At 51.5% G+C, this 22987-nt stretch overlaps 2 protein-coding genes across 4 annotated transcripts in view; one reads left to right on the top strand and one right to left on the bottom strand.

The window, feature by feature from the left end:
- The window catches only part of GCKR (glucokinase regulator), a 41806-nt gene extending 23721 nt beyond the window's left edge, over positions 1-18085 (top strand). Inside the window, exons 15-20 of one of the 3 annotated variants that reach the window (XM_054022089.1) lie at positions 4379-4476; positions 5455-5538; positions 6047-6196; positions 7339-7473; positions 7939-8092; positions 17798-18085. In XM_054022089.1, the coding sequence (XP_053878064.1) occupies positions 4379-4476; positions 5455-5538; positions 6047-6196; positions 7339-7473; positions 7939-8092; positions 17798-17895 (719 nt within the window). In that variant the 3' untranslated portion in view covers positions 17896-18085. Of the gene's footprint in view, positions 1-4378; positions 4477-5454; positions 5539-6046; positions 6197-7338; positions 7474-7938; positions 8782-17797 lie in introns of those variants that run through there. The other 2 variants (XM_054022090.1, XM_054022091.1) reach the window with 2 other exon arrangements.
- Positions 12382-17401, bottom strand: LOC128833867 (uncharacterized). Its single transcript, XM_054022088.1, has 2 exons — positions 17261-17401; positions 12382-17161 (listed from the first exon to the last, which is right to left on the bottom strand). Exon 2 carries the CDS (start codon positions 15641-15643, stop codon positions 13625-13627), a length of 2019 nt encoding a protein of 672 aa, XP_053878063.1. The 5' UTR covers positions 15644-17161; positions 17261-17401; the 3' UTR covers positions 12382-13624.
- Positions 18086-22987: the final 4902 nt, after the last annotated feature.

Genomic DNA, 22987 nt, shown 5'->3' with positions numbered 1-22987 from the left:
TGAAAAGATTGGGGTTGTTGTTACCTTGGAAAAAGACAAGTAAGAGGGGACATGATAAAAAAAATTATGAAAAGTATCTAAAACAATGCAGGGTCTTGAGACAGGAGATCAAGAGTATCTGTTCTCCCTGACTCACAAGACAAGAATGAGGGGGAAGCTCACTGGGCCTGAAAGGCAGCAAAGTAAAAACTGATCAAAGGAAATATTTTCCCACAAGGCACAAGGGGCTTGTGGAACTCCCTGCCACATGACATAACAGGCTAAGAGCCTGGCAGGATTCAGAGAGGGGTTAGACGTTCCTATGAGCATGAGGAATATCCAGAATTATTAGAGGAAATACTAACACCCAAACCAGAGCTTGGGATTGGCCATGAGCCTCTAACTACTGGGGCTGGGGGAACCTTCCCCTGGGGCAGGCCACCTGGTCACTGCACCTTCCCCTGAAGCAGCTGGTGCTGGCCCCTGTTGGAGATGGAACACTGAACTAAATGGATTGTGGTCCAGTCCACATGGGCAGTGTCTGAGTCCCGGTGTTGCTGGCTCATGGTAAGGTTGGCCTGTAGTTAACGGTACTAGCCTAAGACTCAGGAAATCTGGGTTCAGTTCCCAATTCTTCCACAGGCTCCGTGTGACCTTAGACAAGTCACTTCCCTTTCTGTGCCTCAGTTCCTTATATGTCCATACAAATCGTTCTGTTACAAGGGGCTGTGAGGGTGAACTCATCGCACTGTAGTCATGGGCTGTTTAGATGCCTAGATAGCTTTGTGGTTAAGAATTGATACTGTCAGCGGCAGGGCATGGGGGGGGGGGTTTCACACTCATCTTTTGCTTTGGGCTTTTGTCTCCAGATCCATTTCTTAGGACTGTGGAATTTGTATGGGGTGCGGTTGGTGGGGTTTGCCTCGGGCCAGTTGGCTGGTCTCCTATCAATGCACTGATGTCTCATAGACTTTAAGGCCAGAAGGGACCATCATGATAATCTCATCTGACCTCCTGGGCGTAGCAGGCCACAGAACCTCACCCACCCACTCCTGTAATAGACCCACAACCTCTGGCTGAGTTACTGAAGTCCTCAAATCATGAGTTAAAAGACTTCACATTACAGAGAATCCACTGTTTACACTAATTTAAATCTGCAGGTGACCCATGCCCAGAGGAAAGCAAAAAAACCCCAGGATCAGGGCCACTCTCACCTGGGGGAAAATTCCTTCCTGACACCAAATATGGCGATCAGTTAAACCTTGAGCATGTGGGCGAGACCCACCAGCCGGACTCCTGGGAGAGAAAGAGAGAATTCTCTGTAGTAACTCAGAGCCTTCCCCATCGAGTGTCCCATCACCATCCGTTGGGGATATTTGCTGCTAGCAGTTGCAGATCAGCTCCATGCCATCGTAGGCAGTCTCAGCACACCCTCCCCTCCAGAAACTTATCAAGCTCAGTCTGGAAGCCGGTTAGGTTTTTTTGCCACCACCGCTCCCCTTTGGAGGCTGTTCCAGAACTTCACTCCTCTGATGGTTGGAAACCTTTGTCTAATTTCAAGCCTAAACTTGTTGATGGCCAGTTTATATCCATTTGTTCTTGTGTCCACATTGGCACTTAACTTACATAACTCCTCTCCCTCCCTGGTATTTATCCCTCTGATGTATCTACAGAGAGCAATCATATCTCCCCTGAGCCTTCATTTGGTTAGGCTAAACAAGCCAAGCTCTTGGAGTCTCCTCTCATAAGCTACAGTAACTGAAAAATGCAACTTTAAGCAAAACGATTTTAAGCAAATCCAATTTCCCCATAAGAATAAATATAATTGGGCGGGGGTTAGGTTCCAGGGAAATTTTTTTCACCAGACAAAAAACTATATTTTATTTTTTTATATATATATCATAGAATACCAGGGTTGGAAGGGACCTCAGGAGGTATCTAGTCCAACCCCCTGCTCAAAGCAGGACCAATCCCCAACTAAATCATCCCAGCCAGGGCTTTGTCAAGCCTGACCTTAAAAACCTCTAAGGAAGGAGATTCCACCACCTCCCTAGGGAACCCATTCCAGTGCTTCACCACCCTCCTAGTAAAAAAGTTTTTCCTAATATCCAACCTCCCCCACTGCAACTTGAGACCATTACTCCTTGTTCTGTCATCTGGTACCACTGAGAACAGTCTAGATCCATCCTCTTTGGAACTCTTTCAGGTAGTTGAAAGCAGCTATCAAATCCCCCCTCATTCTTCTCTTCTGCAGACTAAACAATCCCAGTTCCCTCAGCCTCTCCTCATAAGTCATGTGCTCCAGACCCCTAATCATTTTTGTTGACCTCCGCTGGACTCTTTCCAATTTTCCCACATCTTTCTTGTAGTGTGGGGCCCAAAACTGGACACAGTATTCCAGATGAGGCCTCACCAATGTCGAATAAAGGGGAACGATCACGTCCCTCGATCTGCTGGCAATGCCCCTACTTATACAGCCCAAAATGCCGTTAGCCTTCTTGGCAACAAGGGCACACAGTATAAGTTTTAAACAAACAATTTAATACTCTATACAGCAGTGATGATTGTGAAGCTTGGTTGAGGTGGTGAAGTTAAAGGGTGTATTTCCCAGGGAATGCCTTACTGCTAAATAATGAACTAGCATTCGGCTGAGCCCTCAAGGGTTAACATATTGTTGTTAATGTAGCCTCACACTCTAAAGGTAGCATGAATGGAGGGAGGGGGGAAAGCATGGCAGACAGAGATATATACCCTGTGTGTGGGGGAGAGAGAGAGAGATGCGCATTGCCGCTTTAAGTACGCTGACACCACTCTAAGTACATTGCTTTTAAAAAGATCAGGAAGTTGAGACAGCAGCTGCGGCCAGCAAGCTCTCTCCTCCTGAGTCCTGTCCTGTCCCCACCCTGCTCTATATGGAGAAGGAGTAAGCGGGGGGCACGAGCAGTGGGGAGAGGGACATCCTGACATTCCCGCTCCCCTGCACAGCAAGCAGGAGGCTCCTGGGAGCAGCTCCAAGGCAGAGGGCAGGAGCAGCACATGGCAGTGGGGGGAGGGACAGCTGAACTGCCAGCAATTGATAGCCTGCTGTGCAGCTGCTGCCCAGGGAATTTAGGGGAGCAGGGAGCTGATGGGTGGTGGGGGGGGCTGCCAGTCCACCCTGTTTCCAAGCCCCCACCAGCTAGCTCCAACGGGCTGCTCTTTCTGCTAGCAGTGGACAAAGCAGGTGGCTGCCAAACAATGTTATAAGGGAGGATTGTGCAACTTTAAATGAGCATGTTCCCTAATTGATCAGCAACGTAACAACAAAACAATGTTAACCGGGACGACTTTAAGTGAGGAGTTACTGTATGTTTTCCATTCATCAGATCAGCCTAGTCACCCTTCTCTGCACCTGTTCCAGTTTGAATTCATATTTCTTAAACATGGGAGACCAGAATTGCACACACTATTCCAGATGAGGTCTCACCAGTGCCTTGTATAATGGTACTAACACTTCCCTGTTTCTCCTGGAAATACTTTGCCTGATGCATTCTAAGACTGCATTAGCCTTTTCATGGCTGCATCACATTGGCGGCGCTTAGGCATCCTGTGACCAACCAATACACCCAAGTCTGTCTCCTCCTCCATCACTTCCAACTGATACGTCCCCAGCAACAATTCTTGTTGTTAGTCCCAAAATGCATGACCTTGCACTTAATTACATTTCATCCAATTTCTATTACTCCAGTTTTCAAGTTCATCCAGATCTTCTTGTATGATAATCCTGTCCTCCTCCATATTGGCAATACCTCCCAACTTTGTGTTATTCACAAATTTTATTAGTACACTCTCACTTTTTGTGCTAAGGTCAGTAATAAAAATGTTAAATAAGATTGGTCCCAAAACCAATCCACGAGGAACTCCACTAGTAACCTCCTTCCAGCCTGACAGTTCACCTTGCAGAATGACCCATTGTAGTCTCCCCGTTAACGAGTTCCTTATCCACCTTTCAATTCTCAGATTAACCCCCATCTTCTCCAATGTAACTAATAATGTCACTGCAGTCTAGATCTGTCATGGCAGAGCCGATCACACTGGGTCCTTTGAGCTACAGACAAACCAGGAGGAGGGGTGCAGCTGTTCTCTGACCTCCCCCAGCTGCAAGGCTTGGGAGGGAGTCTATGGACCTGTTACCCTCTTACCCTGGAGTTGTAGCAAAGAAAGTGAATGAGACAGAAGTAAGGTGGGAAGTATAGGCTGGGACATGTGTGTGTGTGTGTGTGTGTGTACACGTCTCTTGGATGTTGGTATGGTGATTGGCTGATGTGCAAAGGGCCCTTGACTCTGACTAGTTCTGGATCTTCCTGAATGACTGTCCAGAGCCTGGTTACCCCAGTCTTATGCTCCCCCTTGCTTTAAGATGACCTCGCAGAGGTGGAGAAGCTTGTGGTTCAGGTGAAGGAGAAGACATCAAATGTCCAAGCACTTTCTCATGCCACTGTTGGGCAGTACCTTCCGGTGAGTAGAGAAGGCTCTTTGTCTCCATCCCAGGTGAGGGAAAGGTTCTGTGGGAAATAGAGCTTGTGTTCATGTAATTAGACTGTACCCCGATGCACGCCTAGAGGTGGCAGGGTTGGGGTTGCCGTCATTCTGGAATTCCGGAAGGGAGTGAGTCTTGCCCCACAGAGGCACCGGGTTCCCCTGGAGCTGCTCTAAGTTGCACCGAGGCCACACTGTCCCCAACCAGCCCTAAACCTCAAAGGTCAAAGAAAAACAAAAAAAACCATCTGCAGCCTATACTTATCAACAAGTTACGTTCCTATCTAAGAAGGTATTTCTCACCCAATGGTTAGTTCGTCCAGCGCTGGTCCCCACTGACACAGTCCCCTTCCCTAATGGATACCTACTTGGGACAATCGTCTGCTCTTATACAGTCTGCAAACACAGGCTGTCTGACGGGTGTTCATTGTTCTCCTGTTGATTGGGTCAGCTCTCAGACTGCTCTCCCTCGGGTGCTAGATTTCACTCCCAACAGACTGAGAACACAATGGCCTGTGTTAGTTAACTCTAAAATTGTTTCCCATACAAACATCTCATCATAACCAGGACAGTCAGCTAGAGCTTAGCTTTCGGCAGACCAAACACGACTCCCTTCGGTATAACATTGAGAAACCGGTGGGACTCAGTATCCCTGCCAGGCATGTCCTGGCAGGACCGGCTCCAGGCACCAGCTTGTCAAGCAGGTGCTTGGGGCGGCCGCTCCGGAGAGGGGCGGCACGTCCAGGTATTCGGCGGCAATTCGGCGGACAGTCCCTCACTCCGGCTCAGAGCGAAGGACCTCCCACCCAATTGCCACCGCAGATCGCGATTGCGATCGCGGCTTTTTTTTTTTTTTTTTTTGGGTGCTTGGGGCGGCCAGAACCCTGGAGCCGGCCCTGATGCCTGGGCACGTCTGTGTCACAATAAGGTTTCTGTTCGTATCGTTATCCCCACCAGGCCTCCCTCAAGAAGCTGTTTCCTTCCATCATGAGCATCATGTGGCCCATCCTGTTCCTGGAGTATGAGGGGAATTTTATCCAGGTAATGCATGAAAAGCCTGCTTTGGATCCTGAGGTTGGTTCCTAGCAGGTGCTGACTGACGACTTTTGTGATTTCTGAGGTAAGTGAGGGGTGGCTGCAGGGCAGTGGCTCCCTCTGGGGGGAGGTGGGCCGGCTGCTGCAAGGCCGTGGCTCCCCCTGCGGGCAGGTGGGCCGGCTGCTGCAAGGCCGTGGCTCCCCCTGCGGGCAGGTGGGCCGGCTGCTGCAAGGCCGTGGCTCCCCCTGGGGGAGATGGGCCGGCTGCTGCAAGGCCGTGGCTCCCCCTGCGGGCAGGTGGGCCGGCTGCTGCAAGGCCGTGGCTCCCCCTGGGGGAGATGGGCCGGCTGCTGCAAGGCCGTGGCTCCCCCTGCGGGCAGGTGGGCCGGCTGCTGCAAGGCCGTGGCTCCCCCTGCGGGCAGGTGGGCCGGCTGCTGCAAGGCCGTGGCTCCCTCCGGCTGGCAGTTTGTGGCTGCCCAGTTCACAGGGATCTGTTTTTCTGTATTTCACACAGAAGTTCCAGAGGGAGCTCAGCACCAAGTGGATCCTCAACACAGTCAGCACCGGGGCCCATGTCCTCAAGGGCAAAATTCTTCACAACTACATGGTGGACCTGAGAATCAGCAACTCCAAGCTCTTCTGGAGGGCAGTGTCCATCCTGCAGGTACTGAGTCCAAGGCAATGGCCTAGTGAGGGAATAAGAAGGTAGCAGCATTACCAATTTACTTCAGAGTGTAGGGGGAGGCCCCAGTTGTGGGAAAGGCAGGAAGTAAGATCAGTAGCTAAGGGGAGGTGAAGGGGGGACTCCTCGTGTGGCCCTTCTCTGGACATTGGCACTGCCCCCAGTAGGACCTCTTCAAGGCCAGGCAGAGCACTACAGCCCAGTAGCCGACCCTCCTGTCATCCACCTCCCTCATCCCCTGTACCATGGCTGGGAGCCTAATTCTGAGCCTGAGAGAATCTCATCACCAAGATGCAGCCTTTGCAACAGTGCACCACAGCGCACTGCTAACCCACCTATGGGACAGAGCAGAAGGATATGGCCCCTATGTACATGGGATCACAGTGTGAGCCTGGTGAGCGTGTGTTGGTGCCCCTCAAGCTGTCTCCATGCTGTGCCCTGCTCTGGGGCAGACGGAGAGAGGCAGCCAGCATGTTGGCTGATGTCGCACGTTGCTGGAGCTTGGTGGTCACTACTGCCTCAATTACTGGGCCTGGGAATGGGAGGTTGGAAATGAGACGGAAGTTGAAGAGGTCTCAAGGTTGAGTTTTGGCATTTCTCAGGGGGTTGATAAGTGTGCTGGTTAGGAGTGGGCGTAGCTCTTGTACCGTTCAGGAGGGGCAGGGATCCATCGCACAGGTTGACGCTCTAATATTTTTCTGGGCTTCCTGGACTTCAGCTAGTGTGATGGGGAGGGTGGATGGATAATAGGATCTAGTCGGGGTTTTCTTGCCCAGTTACCTGTAACCTCGGCCCCTGCCCAGCTCGTGTCCACCCCCATTCACCCAACCCTGGCTGGGGCTGTCATCTCTGGTGTCACGCACGACTGTGAGTTTGCCCATCCCCCAGCCAAGCCATGTAGATTTGGGACAGACAGGAGCCAGCCCTGCTTCCCAGCCATTCTGGCTGTCGTAGTCCCCTTCTCAGTGTTACTCACCACTGGTGCGCTCCCACTCACCCTGGATCCCTGGCCTGCAAATGCCCCTTGCTAAGCCATGTGAGAGCCACTCCAGCACCATCCCTGAGCTGCACTGAAATGGAATCTGGTCTCTGTCCCTGCTCTGACTGGCATGCTCTCCCCACAGCGGCTCACGGGACACTCCCAGGCCAGGTGCCTGGAGGGCCTGCTGCAGACCATATACGACCCTGAGGTGCTCTCAGATGACATTCGCAATGCAGAGCAGTCCAAACATATTGCAATAGCAACGGAGAAGAACAAGGTAACACGGCTCATACCCTGTCTCTCATCAGCATCCCACCTCACGGTGTCATACACGGTGGGGCCCCAGCCCTCTGGCTCCACTCTGCTCAGATGTGCTTCCCAATGGGCCTGATGCAGACTCTGGCACCTGTGACACTAGCACATGGACCCGCAGCAACAGCTTTCAAAGGCAGGAGACAGAAGTTCGGGTGGTTGGTGTGGGGCAGAGATTGGGGGGCACCTTCCAAAAGCCGTCGTGAGTGCTGGGGTTCCCCTCACAGAGGGGGTGAGGCTCCCAAGAGGCACCAGCAGACAGGTTTTCCCCCGGAAGAGGGGGAGCCCACCCCCAGATGCATTAAGTAGACAAGTGGGGTGCTGATGCCCCCAGATCCCAGGGCCTGTGCAGCTAACTGAGCTGGTAGGGAAATGACCAGGTGAGCGCTCCCTCTGCCTGATTCGGACGCTGTCTCCTCTTGTCGCCCAGGTTGTCCCCACAGCCCTTCTGTGCCTGCTGCGGAACTGCTCAGTGCAAGAGGCCCAGCTGCGGCTTGACACCTCCCCGTCCCTCCGAGCAGCCATTGAGTCCGCACTGAACGCTCCGGGGCGCAAACGGGGTGCAGACAAATCCGACCCCACAGGCAGGCGCATGTAGGAGGCAGCACCCTCCACTAAGGGGACTATGTGGGGAGGGACGGGCCCAGCATCACTAACTTCTGTATGGATCCAGCAGTGCGTGCTGGCCAGGCAGTCGCACTGTCTTCCAGTCTGGGAGAGACGCCAACTCCCTGAACAAGAGCAGCAGCTGGGATCTGGTGAACACGAGCAGCACCCACCTAGATGGGAGGCCGAGTGCCACGGGCTCTCCTGTTAGCTCCTGGTGGGAGGTGGGAGTCTTGTGTTGTCCAGGAGCCTGAATTTCCTTGGAGGATCATGTGTTCACCAGGGGGTCTGGATTGCTCTGGGTGAGCTAATTTCTGGTGGATGGGGGTGTGGGGGGTATCAGGGTGCGGGGTGCACTGTAATCCTTTGAGCAGGTCAGCTGTTCTCTCTGCTCTGGGGAGGAGGAAGGGTCACTGTGAAGTGAGCTCCTGAGGGAAGTTGTTCTGTAATCCCCAGAGCATGGGGTGGGTTATAGGTGTGTGGGGTCAGGTGGGGCTGGCTATTGTCACCTTGTGTTCTGTGATCCCCTGGGGGGTGGGAGGGCTGGGTCACCCTGTGAGCCCTGCAGGGGGGATGTGTGGAGGGAGTGGGGTCACCCTGTGATCTTTGCTGTTGTCTCTTCATTGCTTTTGTTTAATCTTTTTAAAAATAAACTGTTCTGTGTTTGCCCAGCTGTCCGTGCTGTCAGCTTAGCAGCCGTGTGGGGCTCATGGGCGGCTCCGCAGCTTGTGCAAGACCAGAGCTGGCTGCAGAGGGGATGTGTGCCCACCTGTCCCAAACCGTACTGACTGCCAGCAGCCCACAGGGCCTAGGCACAGCCCCACCCCGCCAGCAGGGGCTGGAGTGGAAGGGGTCTCTGCACTGTGGCAATTATTCACTGAGTGGCTGGAGGGCTAGGGCTGTCAAAGCCCTTGTATTTGTCCTGTGTCCAGCAGCTTCCACACACCCCACCATGGCAAAGTCCTTTGCTGCATTATCTCTGCGAGTGGGATGATGGACGTTGGAGACGAAGGTTTGATGTGAGGAACTTGCCTTGAACAGTCCTGTGTTCTAGAGCTATGGGGGCAGCCCCTGCCTTTGCTTTAGGCATCACATTACCAGGACACTGACAGACGGGAACTCTGGTGGGCATTGTCCTTGACTCTGTAATCAGCTCCCTCCTAGTGCTGTCACACCATCCCTGCACCGCCAAACCTGGTTTGGCTGCGTTCTGAGAAAAACAAGGGTATGGCACAATTCTCACACCAGGCAGCAGAACTGAGCTTTCTGTCCGGGCTGGGCGGTCAGTACATTCCTGGGCTTGTAGCCAGCATGGCCTGGAATAACCTTTCCCCTTACCGCAGGGCCTCTTTAGCGTTCGGCAACCTTGCATTCTGGCTGCGCTGCACCACGTGATCAGTGTAGACTGAGGGCCTTAGATTCACCTCTGCAATTCCCAGCCCTGGGGCCTGCAGGCTGCTCGAGCTTATTCTGGATGCTGACACTCCCCAGGGGCAGAGACAGGCCAGAGTAGTAGCAGGGATGCTGGCCCCAGCCCACATTGTCATGAGGGAGGGTTTGTTCTAACCGCTAAGTCAACTCCCGCCCCCGCTGCAGAGCTGATGGTCCTGTGGTTCCAGACTCTGCCAGCAGCACGGCACAGAGCAGTCACCTCGTAGCCAGGCCTGGCCCACAGATGTCAACCCGCTCAGGCCCAGGGTGCACCTGCCAAGCCCCACACGTTACTGTTCATCATCATCACTTGGGTGTGTTGGAGCGAGTGGGGTCAGGGTGAGGTGGAGGAGTGCTCAGGAACATGGAAGTGGGGGGAAATTGGGCCTGTGAGTGCATGTGGGTTCAGGCATGTGTGTGGGGGGGTGTTGGGCATATGATGGAGTCAGGGTGCATGAAGAGGAGGTGTTAGATGTGGGGCACTGGGGCAGCTGGGTATGTAAGAAGGAGTGAGGGCAGGCCTGGGGAAGAGGATGGCAGGTCCATGGGAGAGGAAGGCAGGTGGAGGTGAGGGGATAGGTGCATGGAACATAATTTTTAGTTCTGTGATCAGTTCTTTATCTGTCAAAATGAGGGCTAATACTGTTTCATCATGTTGGATACAACAGTTTGAGTTAGGGAATGGATTGTGGTAGTATTTAGAAATGTCAATGATGTTTTAGTACTGGCAATATGAGACCTCCAGCATGCCACTCAAATTTAAGTTCCCCCCATGATGATGCAGCTTTTTTTCTACACTTTAGACAGGGATATAAGGAGACTGTGACTTGGTGGCTTGTAGCAAACACCAACCAGGGCCGGCTCCAGGTTTTCTACCGCCCCAAGCGGCGCAAAAAAAAAACAAAACCCAAAACAAATGCAGCAGCGCGATCGCGCAGCTCCACTCTTCAGTGGCAATTCGGCGGCTGGTCCTTCGCTCTGAGAGGGACTGAGGGACCCACCGCCGAAGACCCGGACGTGCCGCCCCAATAGGGGCTGGAGTGCTGCCCCTTGGTATTGGCCGCCACAAACACCTGCTTCTTTAGCTGGTGCCTGGAGCCGGCCCTGACAGTGATCCATGAACATTCAAGATGATTTTATTCTGAGTTATCAGTGACTTGGAAACAGGTAATGCCATTTTTGACACAGAGTGCCCTCCCACTCCCCTTTTGCCCACATGATTCTTCCTAAAGAAGTAGAATCCAATCTTGTGAATCATTCTACCGGGTTTCAGTACTACCAACTAGATCACATTTATGTTCATGAATGAGCTATTTCCATGTGCTGGGAGTATCGTAGGCCAGGGGAGGCTCCCCTAACTCAGGCCATGATCCCACACACCCTCCTCCCCAGCCTCGCTCCCTCTCTCCCCTGCAACGGGCAGGAGAATCATGTTTTGCTAAGGGGGGAATAGGAACAGTGAATGGGAACAGGGATGGCTCTGTGGTGTCAGAGCTGGGAAGGGGGACACTGAGGAAGGAAACTGGAATCATGCTTGCTGGAAGTTCACCCCAATAAACATGGAATTGTTTGCACCTTTGGACTTCGGGTATTGTTGCTCTCTGTTCATGCGAGAAGGACCAGGGAAGTGAGAGGGTGAAGGAATAAGCCCCCTAACATCTTGGTGCCATGACTCGGATGCATCGCATCGGACAGGTGAGTGGCAGCCTGTAAGTCCCCCCCCCCCCCCCAACAGTCCACGCAGCTCTGCTTGGACGGGGTATAGCGAACTCTCGTGATGGTAGTTGCAGGTTCTGGCAAGCCAGGGAAAAGGATTTTTTGGATAAATGGATAAGGAAGAACCAGGGCCCATACCAGGAGCAGTGGTCAGCCTGGGATGAGATTAAAAAGGAAATGGATGCAGTGTTAGGGGACCCAGAGGGATGGGGGTGGCTGCGGAGCCCCCCTCCTTTGGTATCTGGGTAGTGGAAGAAGGTCCCTGCCCATGGGGACTGGATGCCCTCCAGGGAAAGGAGGCACTTCAGCCCACTTGTGAGAGGTTTGAAGTGAGGGCAGCATTATGGGAAGCTGCCAGTAAACGTTCAAGGTTGGTGCTGTTTCAGCCAGGGCTGCTGAAGGGGTGTAGAGTAGTTCGGGTGGTTAAAGATGATTTGGCCCATCAGGGTTTAGAGTCAGAAGCAGAGTTAACAGACCAGCTTTAGAGACAGGAGCTGGGACTTGGTCCTGGGGGAGTGGAGGAAAAAAGAAAAGGTTTCAACCTGAAAAATGGCCGGGTTTGCAGGAGCAGGTAACGACCCCCACTCTTCTCCCAGAGCCAGGCTGAGAACCTGGGGGAAAGGGTTCCCAACTGTTCCAACCCGGGGAGTCTGCTCTTGGTTCAGCGCTAACTATATCCTTTTCTTCTTTTCCTTCTTCTTTCTCTCCGTTTACTTAATTTGCTGCTGGGAGCCTGTACTTTAAACTGACCTGACCGGCTTCATTGGTTTCTTTCCATCTCTCCCCCTCCTCTCCCCCGGACTTTCCACACTTTTGTTTTTCTGAAGTTTTAGTGGAGGGGACTTTGGATACTTATGTGAAATGTTTTTGGTGGTTTGTTTTGTTTGGGACAAAGTACGACGGAGGTCTGCTGTAGTCCACTGGAATTTTTGGAGTAACAGATCCATGGGCAACCATGGAGACAAATGTTTTACTGCCCTTTGAACAGTCTCAAGGTAAAGACAGCACAGGTTAAGGCGGCCGTGTGGCAATAATTGTACTTGGTGGCTGAGTTGTTAAAAACAAACTGCGCTACCTTAAAAAACTAAATGTAGGAGTAAGTGATTTAAAACAGTAAGTAAAAAGTTACAAATACCTTTTGCAAAAATTAATAATACAGGGTTTGGAGGAAAGGAAACATTGTCACGGAGTATCGGGGAACTCACGGCCCTGCACCCCCGGCTTCCTGCGATTCACCATGACTCTCAGCCAGCCAGTAAAGCAGAAGGTTTATTTGGATGACAGGAATACAGTCCAAGACAGGTCTTGCAGGCACAGACAACAGGGCCCCCCTCAGTTAGGTCCAGCTTGGGGTCCCAGGGCATCCCAGCCCACCCCCCTTTGGGGGGTCAGAGCCATCTCTGCCTCCCAGCCATCTCACCAGCCAGCTTCCAGCACTCTGCCTTCAGCGACCCCTCCCACAGCCTTTGTTCAGTTTCCCGGGCCAAGGTGTCACCTGGCCTCCAACCCCTTCCTGGGTTCTCATGTTACACGCTCAGGTTTTCGCCTTCGGGCAGACTCCCAAACCCATCCCCCAATGCAGACTATCCCAGCCACACTCCCCTGTCAGCATTCACACACCACAGTAAGAACAGGCCCAGTTCGTCACATCTCCCCCCTTCGAGACCGAACTGAGCAGGGTCACTTTAGCCAGTGACCCGGGGAAGTTCGAACCTACCCCCGTTCCCATGGATGCCCCCGCATCCCTCCCATTCCTTGGTGAGAATTACACCAGGCCCCTCCAGTTTCACGCCCCCCCTTAGGTCGGGGGTGCTTGATGGCACTCGCAGTTCGCATGTGGGAAGGTTTATGTGGCCTGTGCCCTTTCCCCACCCCAATACCTCTGGGGTTCCAACTGGGCTGTGGTCTTCTCCCAGCGCTCCAGTCTGGAGGTCTGTGCTTTGGGCTCCCTTGGTTTAGAGCCGCCCTTTTAACCTTGGCCACCCTCCGGAAAGGCTCCTTTATGCTGGGCAAGGGTCCTAAAGCTGTTTTCCCCTTGTCCCAGGCCTTCCTCCCCCTCTGACAGGGGTCACAGGATCCGCAGTACTGTCGGACAGTAACAAAGACCCCAGGCCAGTAAAAGCTCCGTAGCAGCCTCTGCTGGGTACGCCAGGTTCCCTGGTGCCCTGAGAGGGGAATGTCATGGGCCCGGCACAGCAGCTGGCGGCGATACTTCTGGGGTACCACCAGCTGCCTCCTGATCCCCCCTGACTTCATTTTCCCTGGGGGAGCCCATTCTCGGTACAGGAACCCCTTCTCCCACAGGAACCTTTTCCGGCCACCTCGTCCCATGGTCTGTACCGCATTGAGGTCGGCCAGGTCCCTTATCTTCCGCAAGGAGGGATCTCTCTGTAACTCGGCCTGGAACTCAGCAGCTGGGACAGGGATGGCCACCTGCTCTTTCTCGCCCGCTGGGTCTGAAGCTGCAGCCTCCCTGAGCCGTGTCCCTGGGCGTTCCCTCCCCACCAGGTTAGGGTCCTGCGCCTCAGGCAAGGCACCCCCCCCCCAAGGCCAGGGAGCAGTGCCCCTCGCCGGCTCTGACTGCGGGTCACAACCAGTGCCCTTTGGGGGTTGCTTGGCCAGTTCTCCAGGTCCCCCCCCATCAATACCTCAGTGGGCAAATACGGGTGTACCCCCACATCCTTGGGGCCCTCCTTGGCCCCCCACTTCAGGTGTACCCTTGCCACGGGCACTTTGACTGGTGTTCCGCCCACCCCCCTCAGGGTCAGGTAGGTGTTGGGCACCACCTGATCTGGGGCCACCACCTCGGGCCGGGCCAGCGTCACCTCTGCGCCCATATCCCAGTATCCATTGACCTTCCTCCCATCCACCTCCAGGGGAACAAGGTACTCTCTCCGGAGGGACAGCCCCGCGCCTACCGTATAAACCAAAAACCCTGAGTCTGGAGCATCCAGCCCCCTAGAGGAGCTGGCCTGGAGCTCTCCTCCCTCCTTAGTAGGTGGTACTCTGCCAGCCCCCCTTCCCTGGGAATGCTGCCTCTCGCCGGGCTGGGTCTCTACCCAGTCAACCCTCTGTGGGTTCGGTCTGCTCAGTCTGTCCCTGAGCCTGGGGCACTGGGCCCGTATGTGGCCTTTTTGGCCACAGTGGTAGCAGCCCATGTCCCATGGGTCCCCCCGAGTGGGTCGGATGGTCCTGACGCCGGATGTTCCCCTTTGATGGTGTTTTTCTGTATTTTCCCATGGGGAGGTCCCATGGTGACTCTCTCTCTGCGTTGTGGTGGGACTGTTCCTTTGGGACTCCTCCCTGTTATCTCCTGACCGGCTCTTTACAAACTCATCAGCCAGCCGGCCTGCATGTCGCGGGTTCTCTGGCTTTCTGTCCACCAACCACAGCCTCAGGTCGGATGGGCACCGCTCATACAGTTGCTCCAGTACCAGCAGTTTGACCAGGTCCTCCTTCGTCTGGGCCCCATCAGCCCACTTGCTGGTGTATCCTTCCATGCGGACGGCTAGTTGCAGATATGAGATCTCAGGGGTTTTATCCTGACTCCGGAACCTTTCCCGGTACATCTCAGGAGTCAGCCCAAACTCACGTAGCAGGGCCTTTTTGAATAGTTCGTAGTCCCTTTTCTCTGCCTCTTCCAGTTGGCGGTACAATGCCACGGCTTTGGGGTCCAGTAAGGAGGTAAGGACCCGGAGTCTGTCCGCGGGATCAACCCAGTGCAGCTCGCAGGCCGTCTCAAAGGCCTCCAGGAAGTCATCCATGTCCTCCCCCTCCTTGCGTGGGGCCAGGATGCACTTATCAAAGCTCCGTGCAGTCCTGGGTCCCCCCTCACTCACCGCAGCCGGGGGCTCGCTGCCCTTCAATCTCGCCAGTTCCAGTTCATGCTGACACTGTCTCTCTTCATGCTGTCTCTGTCTCTCTTTCTCCTCCCGTTCATGCTGTCTCTGTCTCTCTTTCTCCTCCCATTCATGCTGTCTCTGTTGTTCACGATCCTCCAGCTCTCTCAGTTTTAGCTCTTTCTCCCATTCCAGCCAATTCTGCTCCACGGATGCCGAACGTCGCCGGAAGGATCCTCTGCTGGCCGGGGGGGTCACGGCGCCCTCGGTATTTGCTGGGCTCCTCCCCACCCTTCCCCTAGGCATAGGAAGGAGGGGTCTCGGGAAGCCCTCAGCAGCCAGCTGACCACTCCCAGCTGGGACAGACACTGGTGCCTGCGCTGCATTTGCCAGGCTGCTTCCCTGAGACACAGGGATCAGTTCATTCGCGCGATCTTCCGCCTCCAGCCGGGCAATGAGCTGTTCTTTGGTGAGCCTCCCAATGCGCAGCCCCCTCTGCTTGCACAGCTCCACCAGGTCGCTCTTAAGCTGCTTGGCATACATCTTCCTGCTGGCCCCTCACCGGCCTGTGTGCTCACAGCTCCCCAGTCACTTACTGCAGGAAGCGCCGTCCACGGGGTGCAGTAGATCCCACCTCTGCCACCAGTTGTCACGGAGTATTGGGGGACTCAGGGCCCTACACCCCCGGCTTCCTGCGATTCACCATGACTCTCAGCCAGCCAGTAAAGCAGAAGGTTTATTTGGATGACAGGAATACAGTCCAAGACAGGTCTTGCAGGCACAGACAACAGGGCCCCCCTCAGTTAGGTCCAGCTTGGGGTCCCAGGGCATCCCAGCCCACCCCCCTTTGGGGGATCAGAGCCATCTCTGCCTCCCAGCCATCTCTCCAGCCCGCTTCCAGCCCTCTGCCTTCAGCGACCCCTCCCACCGCCTTTGTTCAGTTTCCCGGGCCAAGGTGTCACCTGGCCTCCAACCCCTTCCTGGGTTCTCATGTTACACGCTCAGGTATTCGCCTTCGGGCAGACTCCCAAACCCATCCCCCAATGCAGACTATCCTAGCCACACTCCCCTGTCAGCATTCACAGACCACAGTAAGAACAGGCCCAGTTCGTCACAACAGGGTTTGGAGAAAAGTAAACATTTGGGAGTTGTGAAAATGGTACAGGTAACAGTTGTGGTGTTACAAGGAGCAAGTTTTTGGTTTAATAATAAAACCCAGTTCTATAAATGTAACTGTATGTGCAACTCTGTGCAACCACATTGGATGGAAGCTTGGTAATTAAATTATACCAGGGGTCAGGAAGAGTGGCTACTACCACCACGATGCTTCAGTCCCCAGAAGCCTTTACAGCTATTCTGAGAAAAAATGGGCCCCTTTCCCACAAAAATGGTCTATAGGGGACTGCTGCAGGCAGCAGGCGGAGAAATAATCTAATCAAATTATTTTACTATTGGGTAATGTGATCAAAATCACTAAAGGAATGTCAGGGGTTTCTATTGGAACTTAACTTGACTGCCCCTGGCTGTCTCTGGTTGTACAAGATGGGAGTGTAATCGGGGTACAGTTGTGTTTAAAAAAAAAAAAAAAGTAATCACAGTGCAAAAAATGTTAGGCAAAAATAGTTCTGTGCATGCATAGGAAAAGGGGAGCAATGATGGGAACACTGAGCCTTGGGGGGGCTCTGGGGGATTGGACTGTCGCTTTGGTGGGGGTGCATGAAAACTCTGTGGGCACGGGGGTGGGGCACTTACACCTTGTGTAAAATTAATATGGCTAATATAATGTTATGGAAATTAAACTATTTCCCAGGACATGTGCAGTGTATATTAAAAAAGGGGTAAAAGAAATGCAAACAAAACATGGTACTTAATTAAAATCCTATTAGGGCTCCAAAAGAAGCCACAATAAATTGTGCTTTCTTTTTCAAATCTCTGTGTGTTTTAAAGCAGGAGATGAAAGTGAAAAGTAATGAGAACTCTGGTGGAAGTGAAATGTGTCCCTTTTAAGACAGTCTCTGAGCTGCTGATCGCTTTGGATCCAGAGGCAAGCCAAGAAAGCCTCTGTGTAAATGCAAAAAGAACAGGAGTACTTCTCTAAGGTGCCACAAGTACTCCTGTTCTTTTTGCGGATACAGACTAACACGGCTGCTACTCTGAAACCTGTGTAAATGCAAATTACCTAACTGATGGGGGAAGAAGAAAACTACCCGTAAGTAGCAGCACAAAAAATCTGGAAATAATAAATCCATCTGGTCAGCAAACAAGCTACTAGAAGACTCAGATTATGGCCCTCCAGAAGAGGGAGGTGAAAAAACAAGTCAAGCTGAAAATAAGGGGGACAGGTTAACCCTAAGGGGTGTGGGTGGGGGTGTGTGTGTATAAAGCCAAAATCTAAAGCTGTCTCTCAGCTATTCCCTGAAAATAAACGTAAAGCTTGGTACAGCAAAAAAACTATTGCAAACCTGGTCTGTTGTACAAGAGGGGAAACTGAGGCACGCCACCTCATAAATTTCATAAATGACCAGTGAGTGGGGTAATTCACTAGCCTGACCATAAAACAAAATAAGAACAGCCTAAAGGTAATTCTTCTGTTTTTCCTGCAATTAGCAAGGAAAATTGTAAAAGGAATTGGTATTATTATTAAGCAATAATCTGTCCCCACCAAAGGGGGTAAAAATTGTTTCTTTTGTTTTTCAGACACTCTACAAGCATGCTGGTGCCAGCGAAAGAATAACCCAGAATACTATGAATCTATGTTTTGCGTTGTTTGTCTGTGGTGTGTGTCTTGTGGCTAGCATGACGTGGGTGGGGGATGGCTTCAAAAGGCTGACGGGGTGGAAAATGTGTACGAAAACGCAAAATGCTCAACGCGGAGGCCAGCACCTGTGTAACAGCTACCATGGTACCTGAAAATAGAACGGCAACTAAAATTCAGCTTGCGAAAAGTTTACCCCAATTAAACATCAAATTGTTTGCGCCTTTGAACTTGGGGTATTGTTGCTCTGTTCATGCGAGAAGAACCAGGAAAGTAAAAGGGTAAAAACATAAGCCCCCTAACACGAGGGAGGGGCTGTAGGGAGCTGAGGGTCTTGCTCACCTCTGATGCGTGCAGTCCCTTTGTGATGTCAGGACCCGCCTGGTCCTGGCCCTTTATGATGCGTCACTGGAACAAACAGCCTCTCGGGAGAGATCCAGTGGCAGCACCAGCAGGGAGCCCAGTGTCCAGACCGTCCTCCCCAGCACGAGGATGGGGATCACGCAGAGCTGGTTCTGGGCCTGCTGGGACAGCCCCTGGGTGTTGTACACCTGCGTCCTTCTGGTCCTGGTCATCCGGATGGCCATGGCGACCCAGCACAGTTTCTCCAGGAGAAGCAGGATGGTAGGAGAACACCCCCTGCCCCAACCCCCCTGCAGCCATCCTACACTCTCAGCAGAGCTTGCCTGGACACAAGGATGGAAGGGAGGGAGGGTGGCCAGAGGCCCCCTGTTCTGACCAGGCCCCATTGGGCTGGCAGGACACATCCACAGAGAGAGACAGGGCCGCAGACCGAGCTCGTGGCTCCATTCATCGGTTGTTCCTTACTGCCCTGACCACCCCAGCTAGTGCTAGAAATGCCAGGGCTCTCCCTCATGGTTCCCTGGCACCCCGGCACTGAGCCGGCTCTGGCCAGTTACTCCCTTATGCTTGCTGCTACCTAATATAAGACATACCTGTGGCATTTTGTCCTTGCTGGGATCACTCCATATACGGTGATCCAGTAAGAGGCTCTGTTCTTGAATCCTCCAATTTTCATGAACACTTTAAGCAAAATCACAAAGAACAAAATGTCTGAAAAGAGCATGCAAATACAGACTTGTTTTGCTCAGATTAAAATGCAGAGCAGCCTCTAATTGGCATTTACAGGTATATTCCAAGTTAAAATATTGATTATTATTATAAGAGCAAATGAATAATTCGTTACCTCCAAGCAACAAGTAGGATAGAAAAACCAGGAGTACTTGTGGCACCTTAGAGACTAACAAATTTATTTGAGCATAAGCTTTCGTGGGCTACAGCCCACTTCTTCGGATGCATAGAATGGAACATAATATTGAGGAGCTATATATACACATACAGAGACAGGTGGGAGTTGTCTTACCAACTCTGAGAGGCCAATTAAGTAAGAGAAAAAACTGGGCTATCTTGATTATCACTTCAAAAGTCCCAGTACAGACCACTGGGGGAAACCACTATTTACCTCTCTCCATTCTGAGAAATGGATTATTTATTCCTACCCTTTTAACCAGTTACTGATCCATGAGAGGACCCTCCCTCTTATCCCAGGACAGCTTACTTTGCTCAAGAGCCTTTGGGGAGGGACCTTGTCAAAGGCTTTCTGAAAATCCCAGTATGTCAGTGCACTGCAAGGCCTTCAGTGGCTTTTAAACTTTCCCAATGGGACATCGGAGACATGGTCCAGTTAACTTGTGTTCAGGTCTAACAAGAACCTGCTGTGAGAAACTCGTTTTAACAATGATGCCCCTGGGCCAGCACAGGTCACAGGTCAAAATGTGTCACTTCAACAACTATGGCATTGGGAGAGCCCAAAATAACCACCACACACCACAGGAATGTACTGACTATGCCCCCTTACTTCAAATGCACTGTGGCCTAGTGGATAGAGCACTAGACGGAACTCAGGAGACATAAGTGCTAGTCCTGTCTCTGCTACTGTCTTGCTGGGTGACCTTGGGTAAGTCACTGTTCTTCTCTGTGCCTCAGTTTCCCATCTCTAAAAGGGGGCTAATGCTACACCTCCTTTGTAAAGTGCTTTGAGATCCACTGACTAAAAGTGTTAGATAAGAGGTAGGGCTTTTTATTATCTCATGATATAGGGTGCTTTTCTTAAAGCTCCCACTGCTGGAGTCAAGTGATTTATCTGAGAATCTCGGCTTTTTATTTGATTTGATTTCATTTCATTTTGTTTGTTAGCACATTTTAAGCCCTCATGGTTGCAAAGAGAAGCTGGAAAATGTAAATTGAGTGCACCCTAGCGGCTCAGACACCAGAAGGCAAATGAAGAGTTCCCCAGATGAATTTTTTTTTAAGATATCGTTATTTTGAAGTCAATCTCATGATTTTGGTGGGGCCCAGCTCATGGTTTTGGAATGCTTGGGCAGGCGATACCGTGAAAGTTTTTCTGCACTTGTAACACTAGATTATCACTTCAGGCTGGGAGATTCTGCTTCACAAGTAGGGAAAAAACGTCCCTTGCCTGGGGGCTTGAGAGTCATAAAGCTCGGAAAAGACCCAGGGTTTTCCTGGGAAATCTGATGCCCTCTCTCCTGCCTAGTTCTGAGCTCAGCAGCTCTGCCCCCTTGGGCTGTTGCCACATCCTATCTCCTGATGTAAGCACAGCATTGACAGCTCACAGGCTAGGGGGACATTGCAGGAGGGCAGCCCCATTCTGACCTAGAGACGACATCAGCGCCTGCCAGATGCCAGAGCAGCAACCTGCCCTCAGGTGTAGCCTGGACGTAAATATAAAATTGCTGCTGATAAAAGTGTGCTGAGGACACAAAGATTGGCAGAATGGGAAATAACGAACAGGACAGGGCAGTCATACAGAGAGTTCTGGAGAGTTTGTTTGGCAAATGGGGCCCATTCAAACAAAATGTGATTTCATACAGCCCAACACAGAGTTCTACATCTAGGAACAAGGAGGGCATATTCAGCTTTGGACTAAATGATCTTTAGTTTTGTATCATCTGCAAATCTGGTCACTTCACCGTTTCCTCCCCTTTCCTAGATCATTTATGAATATGTTGAACAACTCTGGTCCCAGTACAGATCCTTGGGGGACGTTGCTATTTATCTCTCTTCCAGAAACTCACCATTTATTCCTACCTTTTGTTTCCTATCTTTAAAACCAGTTACTGGTCCATGAGAAGACCTTCCCTCTTATCCCCTGACAACTTACTTTGCTTAAGAACCTCTGGGGAGGGATCTTCTTTAAGGCTTTCTGAAAGTTCAGGTACACTATACCCACTGGATCGCCTTTGTCCACATGCTTCTTCACCCCTGTGACATTACGCCCTATATTCTTCATAGAAATATTGTTCTATGAATATGGCATAACTAAGGTATGTTTTATGCAAGATGGGTCATGTGAGATATCATTGGAAAGGTTCTGATTTACTGAATGTGATTATCCTCTTTGTATGGATGTATCATTTCTGTATCTGAAGTTAGGAATACGGGCTCTGTATCAATTACAAAAGTGCTTGTACCAGGGGAATGCCCACCAAACAGTAGGCAATCCGCCTGGATGGGCCAGTAGGACTTTGAAGATACTAAACTTCCTCCTTCCTGAGAAGTTTCCTGGGATGCTGCTTTGACATTGCAGGGTCATGTGATCCTGTCACCTGGTACTGGACATCATTTTGGACTGGTGGTATTTTTCCACTAGGAGGGAGCGCGGGGGGTGGGGGGGGGTCAAACTGGGAGACAAAGGATTCCTGTCATATCCAAATCCTATTGAAGGCTTGGAAGTGAGTTAATCTGGGTTCTTCTCCACCACCTCCCTGCCCAAAAAGGAAGACTGAGAACACCTGGAGAAACAAAGGAACTAAAGTGTGTGGGAGGAGGGCGAGGGCTGAGCCCAGGTGGGAAAGATCTAGCCTGTGAAAGGAATACCTGGATATTTAAGCTGCAATCAGTGCAGTTGACCTTCAAGAAACTTTGCAACCTGCACAAAACAACATTTAGGGTGAGAATGTGCTACTATGAACCAAGTATCAGAAGAAGTGAGGTTCTTACCCACGAAAGCTTATGCTCCCAATACTTCTGTTAGTCTTAAAGGTGCCACAGGACCCTCTGTTGCTTTCTACTATTAACCAGTTAATTTAGCATATTGCGCTTAGTTTGCGTGTTTTGTTTGATTTGCTCAGTAATCTGCCTTGATGTGTTTGCTATCCCTCATAATCTCTTAACATTTACCTTTTGTGGTTAATAAACTTGGTTTGGGTTTATTCTAAAAAACAGTTTGTGCAATTCATAACTGGCGCGGGGGGAGGGGAGCTATGCATATCTTCCTCCACATTGAGGGAGGGAGAGAATGTCATGAGCTTACATTGTATAGATCTCTGTACAGCGCAAGGCAATATAATTTTGGGTTTACACTCCAGAGGGTGTGTGCACCTGAGTGCTGGGCGATCCCCGAGCTGAGTCTTCCCAAACAGAGCTGATCGCAGACTCTGTGTGATTCTACACCTGGGTGTGTCCCTGCCAGTGTGTGTGTGCAGCAGGACAGGGTGAGGGAGCCCAGGCTGGTGGAACAGATGGGCTCAGTGGGTCCCCAGTACATCAGGTGGCACCCCGGAATGGGGGTCCAACCCCTCCCAACCCCCTCCAAGAATTCTAGTAGATTGGTGAGGCATGAGTTCCCTTTTCGAAAGCTGTGTTGACTCTTCCCCAACAAATCGTGTTCATCGATGTATCTGATCATTCTGTTCTTTACTATAGTTTCAACCAATTTGCCTTGTACTGAAATTAGGCTCACTGGCCTGCAATTGCCAGGATCGCCTGTGGAACCTTTTTTAAAAACCAGCATTACATTAGCTGCCCTCCAGACATCTGATACAGAGGCTGATTTAAGCAATAGGTTAAATACCACAGTTAGTAGTTGTGCAATTTCATATCCGAGTTCCTGCAGTACTCTAGGGGGAATAGCGAGTGCCTTCTCTAAACCATTCATTTAGTCAAACACAAGTTATTGGACTCAATAGAGGATGAAATTTTCTGGCCTGTGTTATACAGTAGGTCAGACTAGATGATCTAATGGTCCCTTCTAGCCTTAACTGCTATGAATCTATGAATGATTTGATACCTCTAGCATGTTCCCTCTT

The sequence above is a fragment of the Malaclemys terrapin genome, chromosome 3, assembly GCF_027887155.1.
Source record: "Malaclemys terrapin pileata isolate rMalTer1 chromosome 3, rMalTer1.hap1, whole genome shotgun sequence".
NCBI classification, from domain to species: Eukaryota; Metazoa; Chordata; order Testudines; family Emydidae; genus Malaclemys; species Malaclemys terrapin.
The sequence above is the reverse complement of the archived record's forward strand: the minus strand, read 5'-3'. Positions and strand labels throughout refer to the sequence as shown.

Bases quoted from the DNA above. Each gene is read 5' to 3' on its own strand.
- LOC128833867 (XM_054022088.1), bottom strand. From the start codon at position 15,643: ATGTATGCCAAGCAGCTTAAGAGCGACCTGGTGGAGCTGTGCAAGCAG.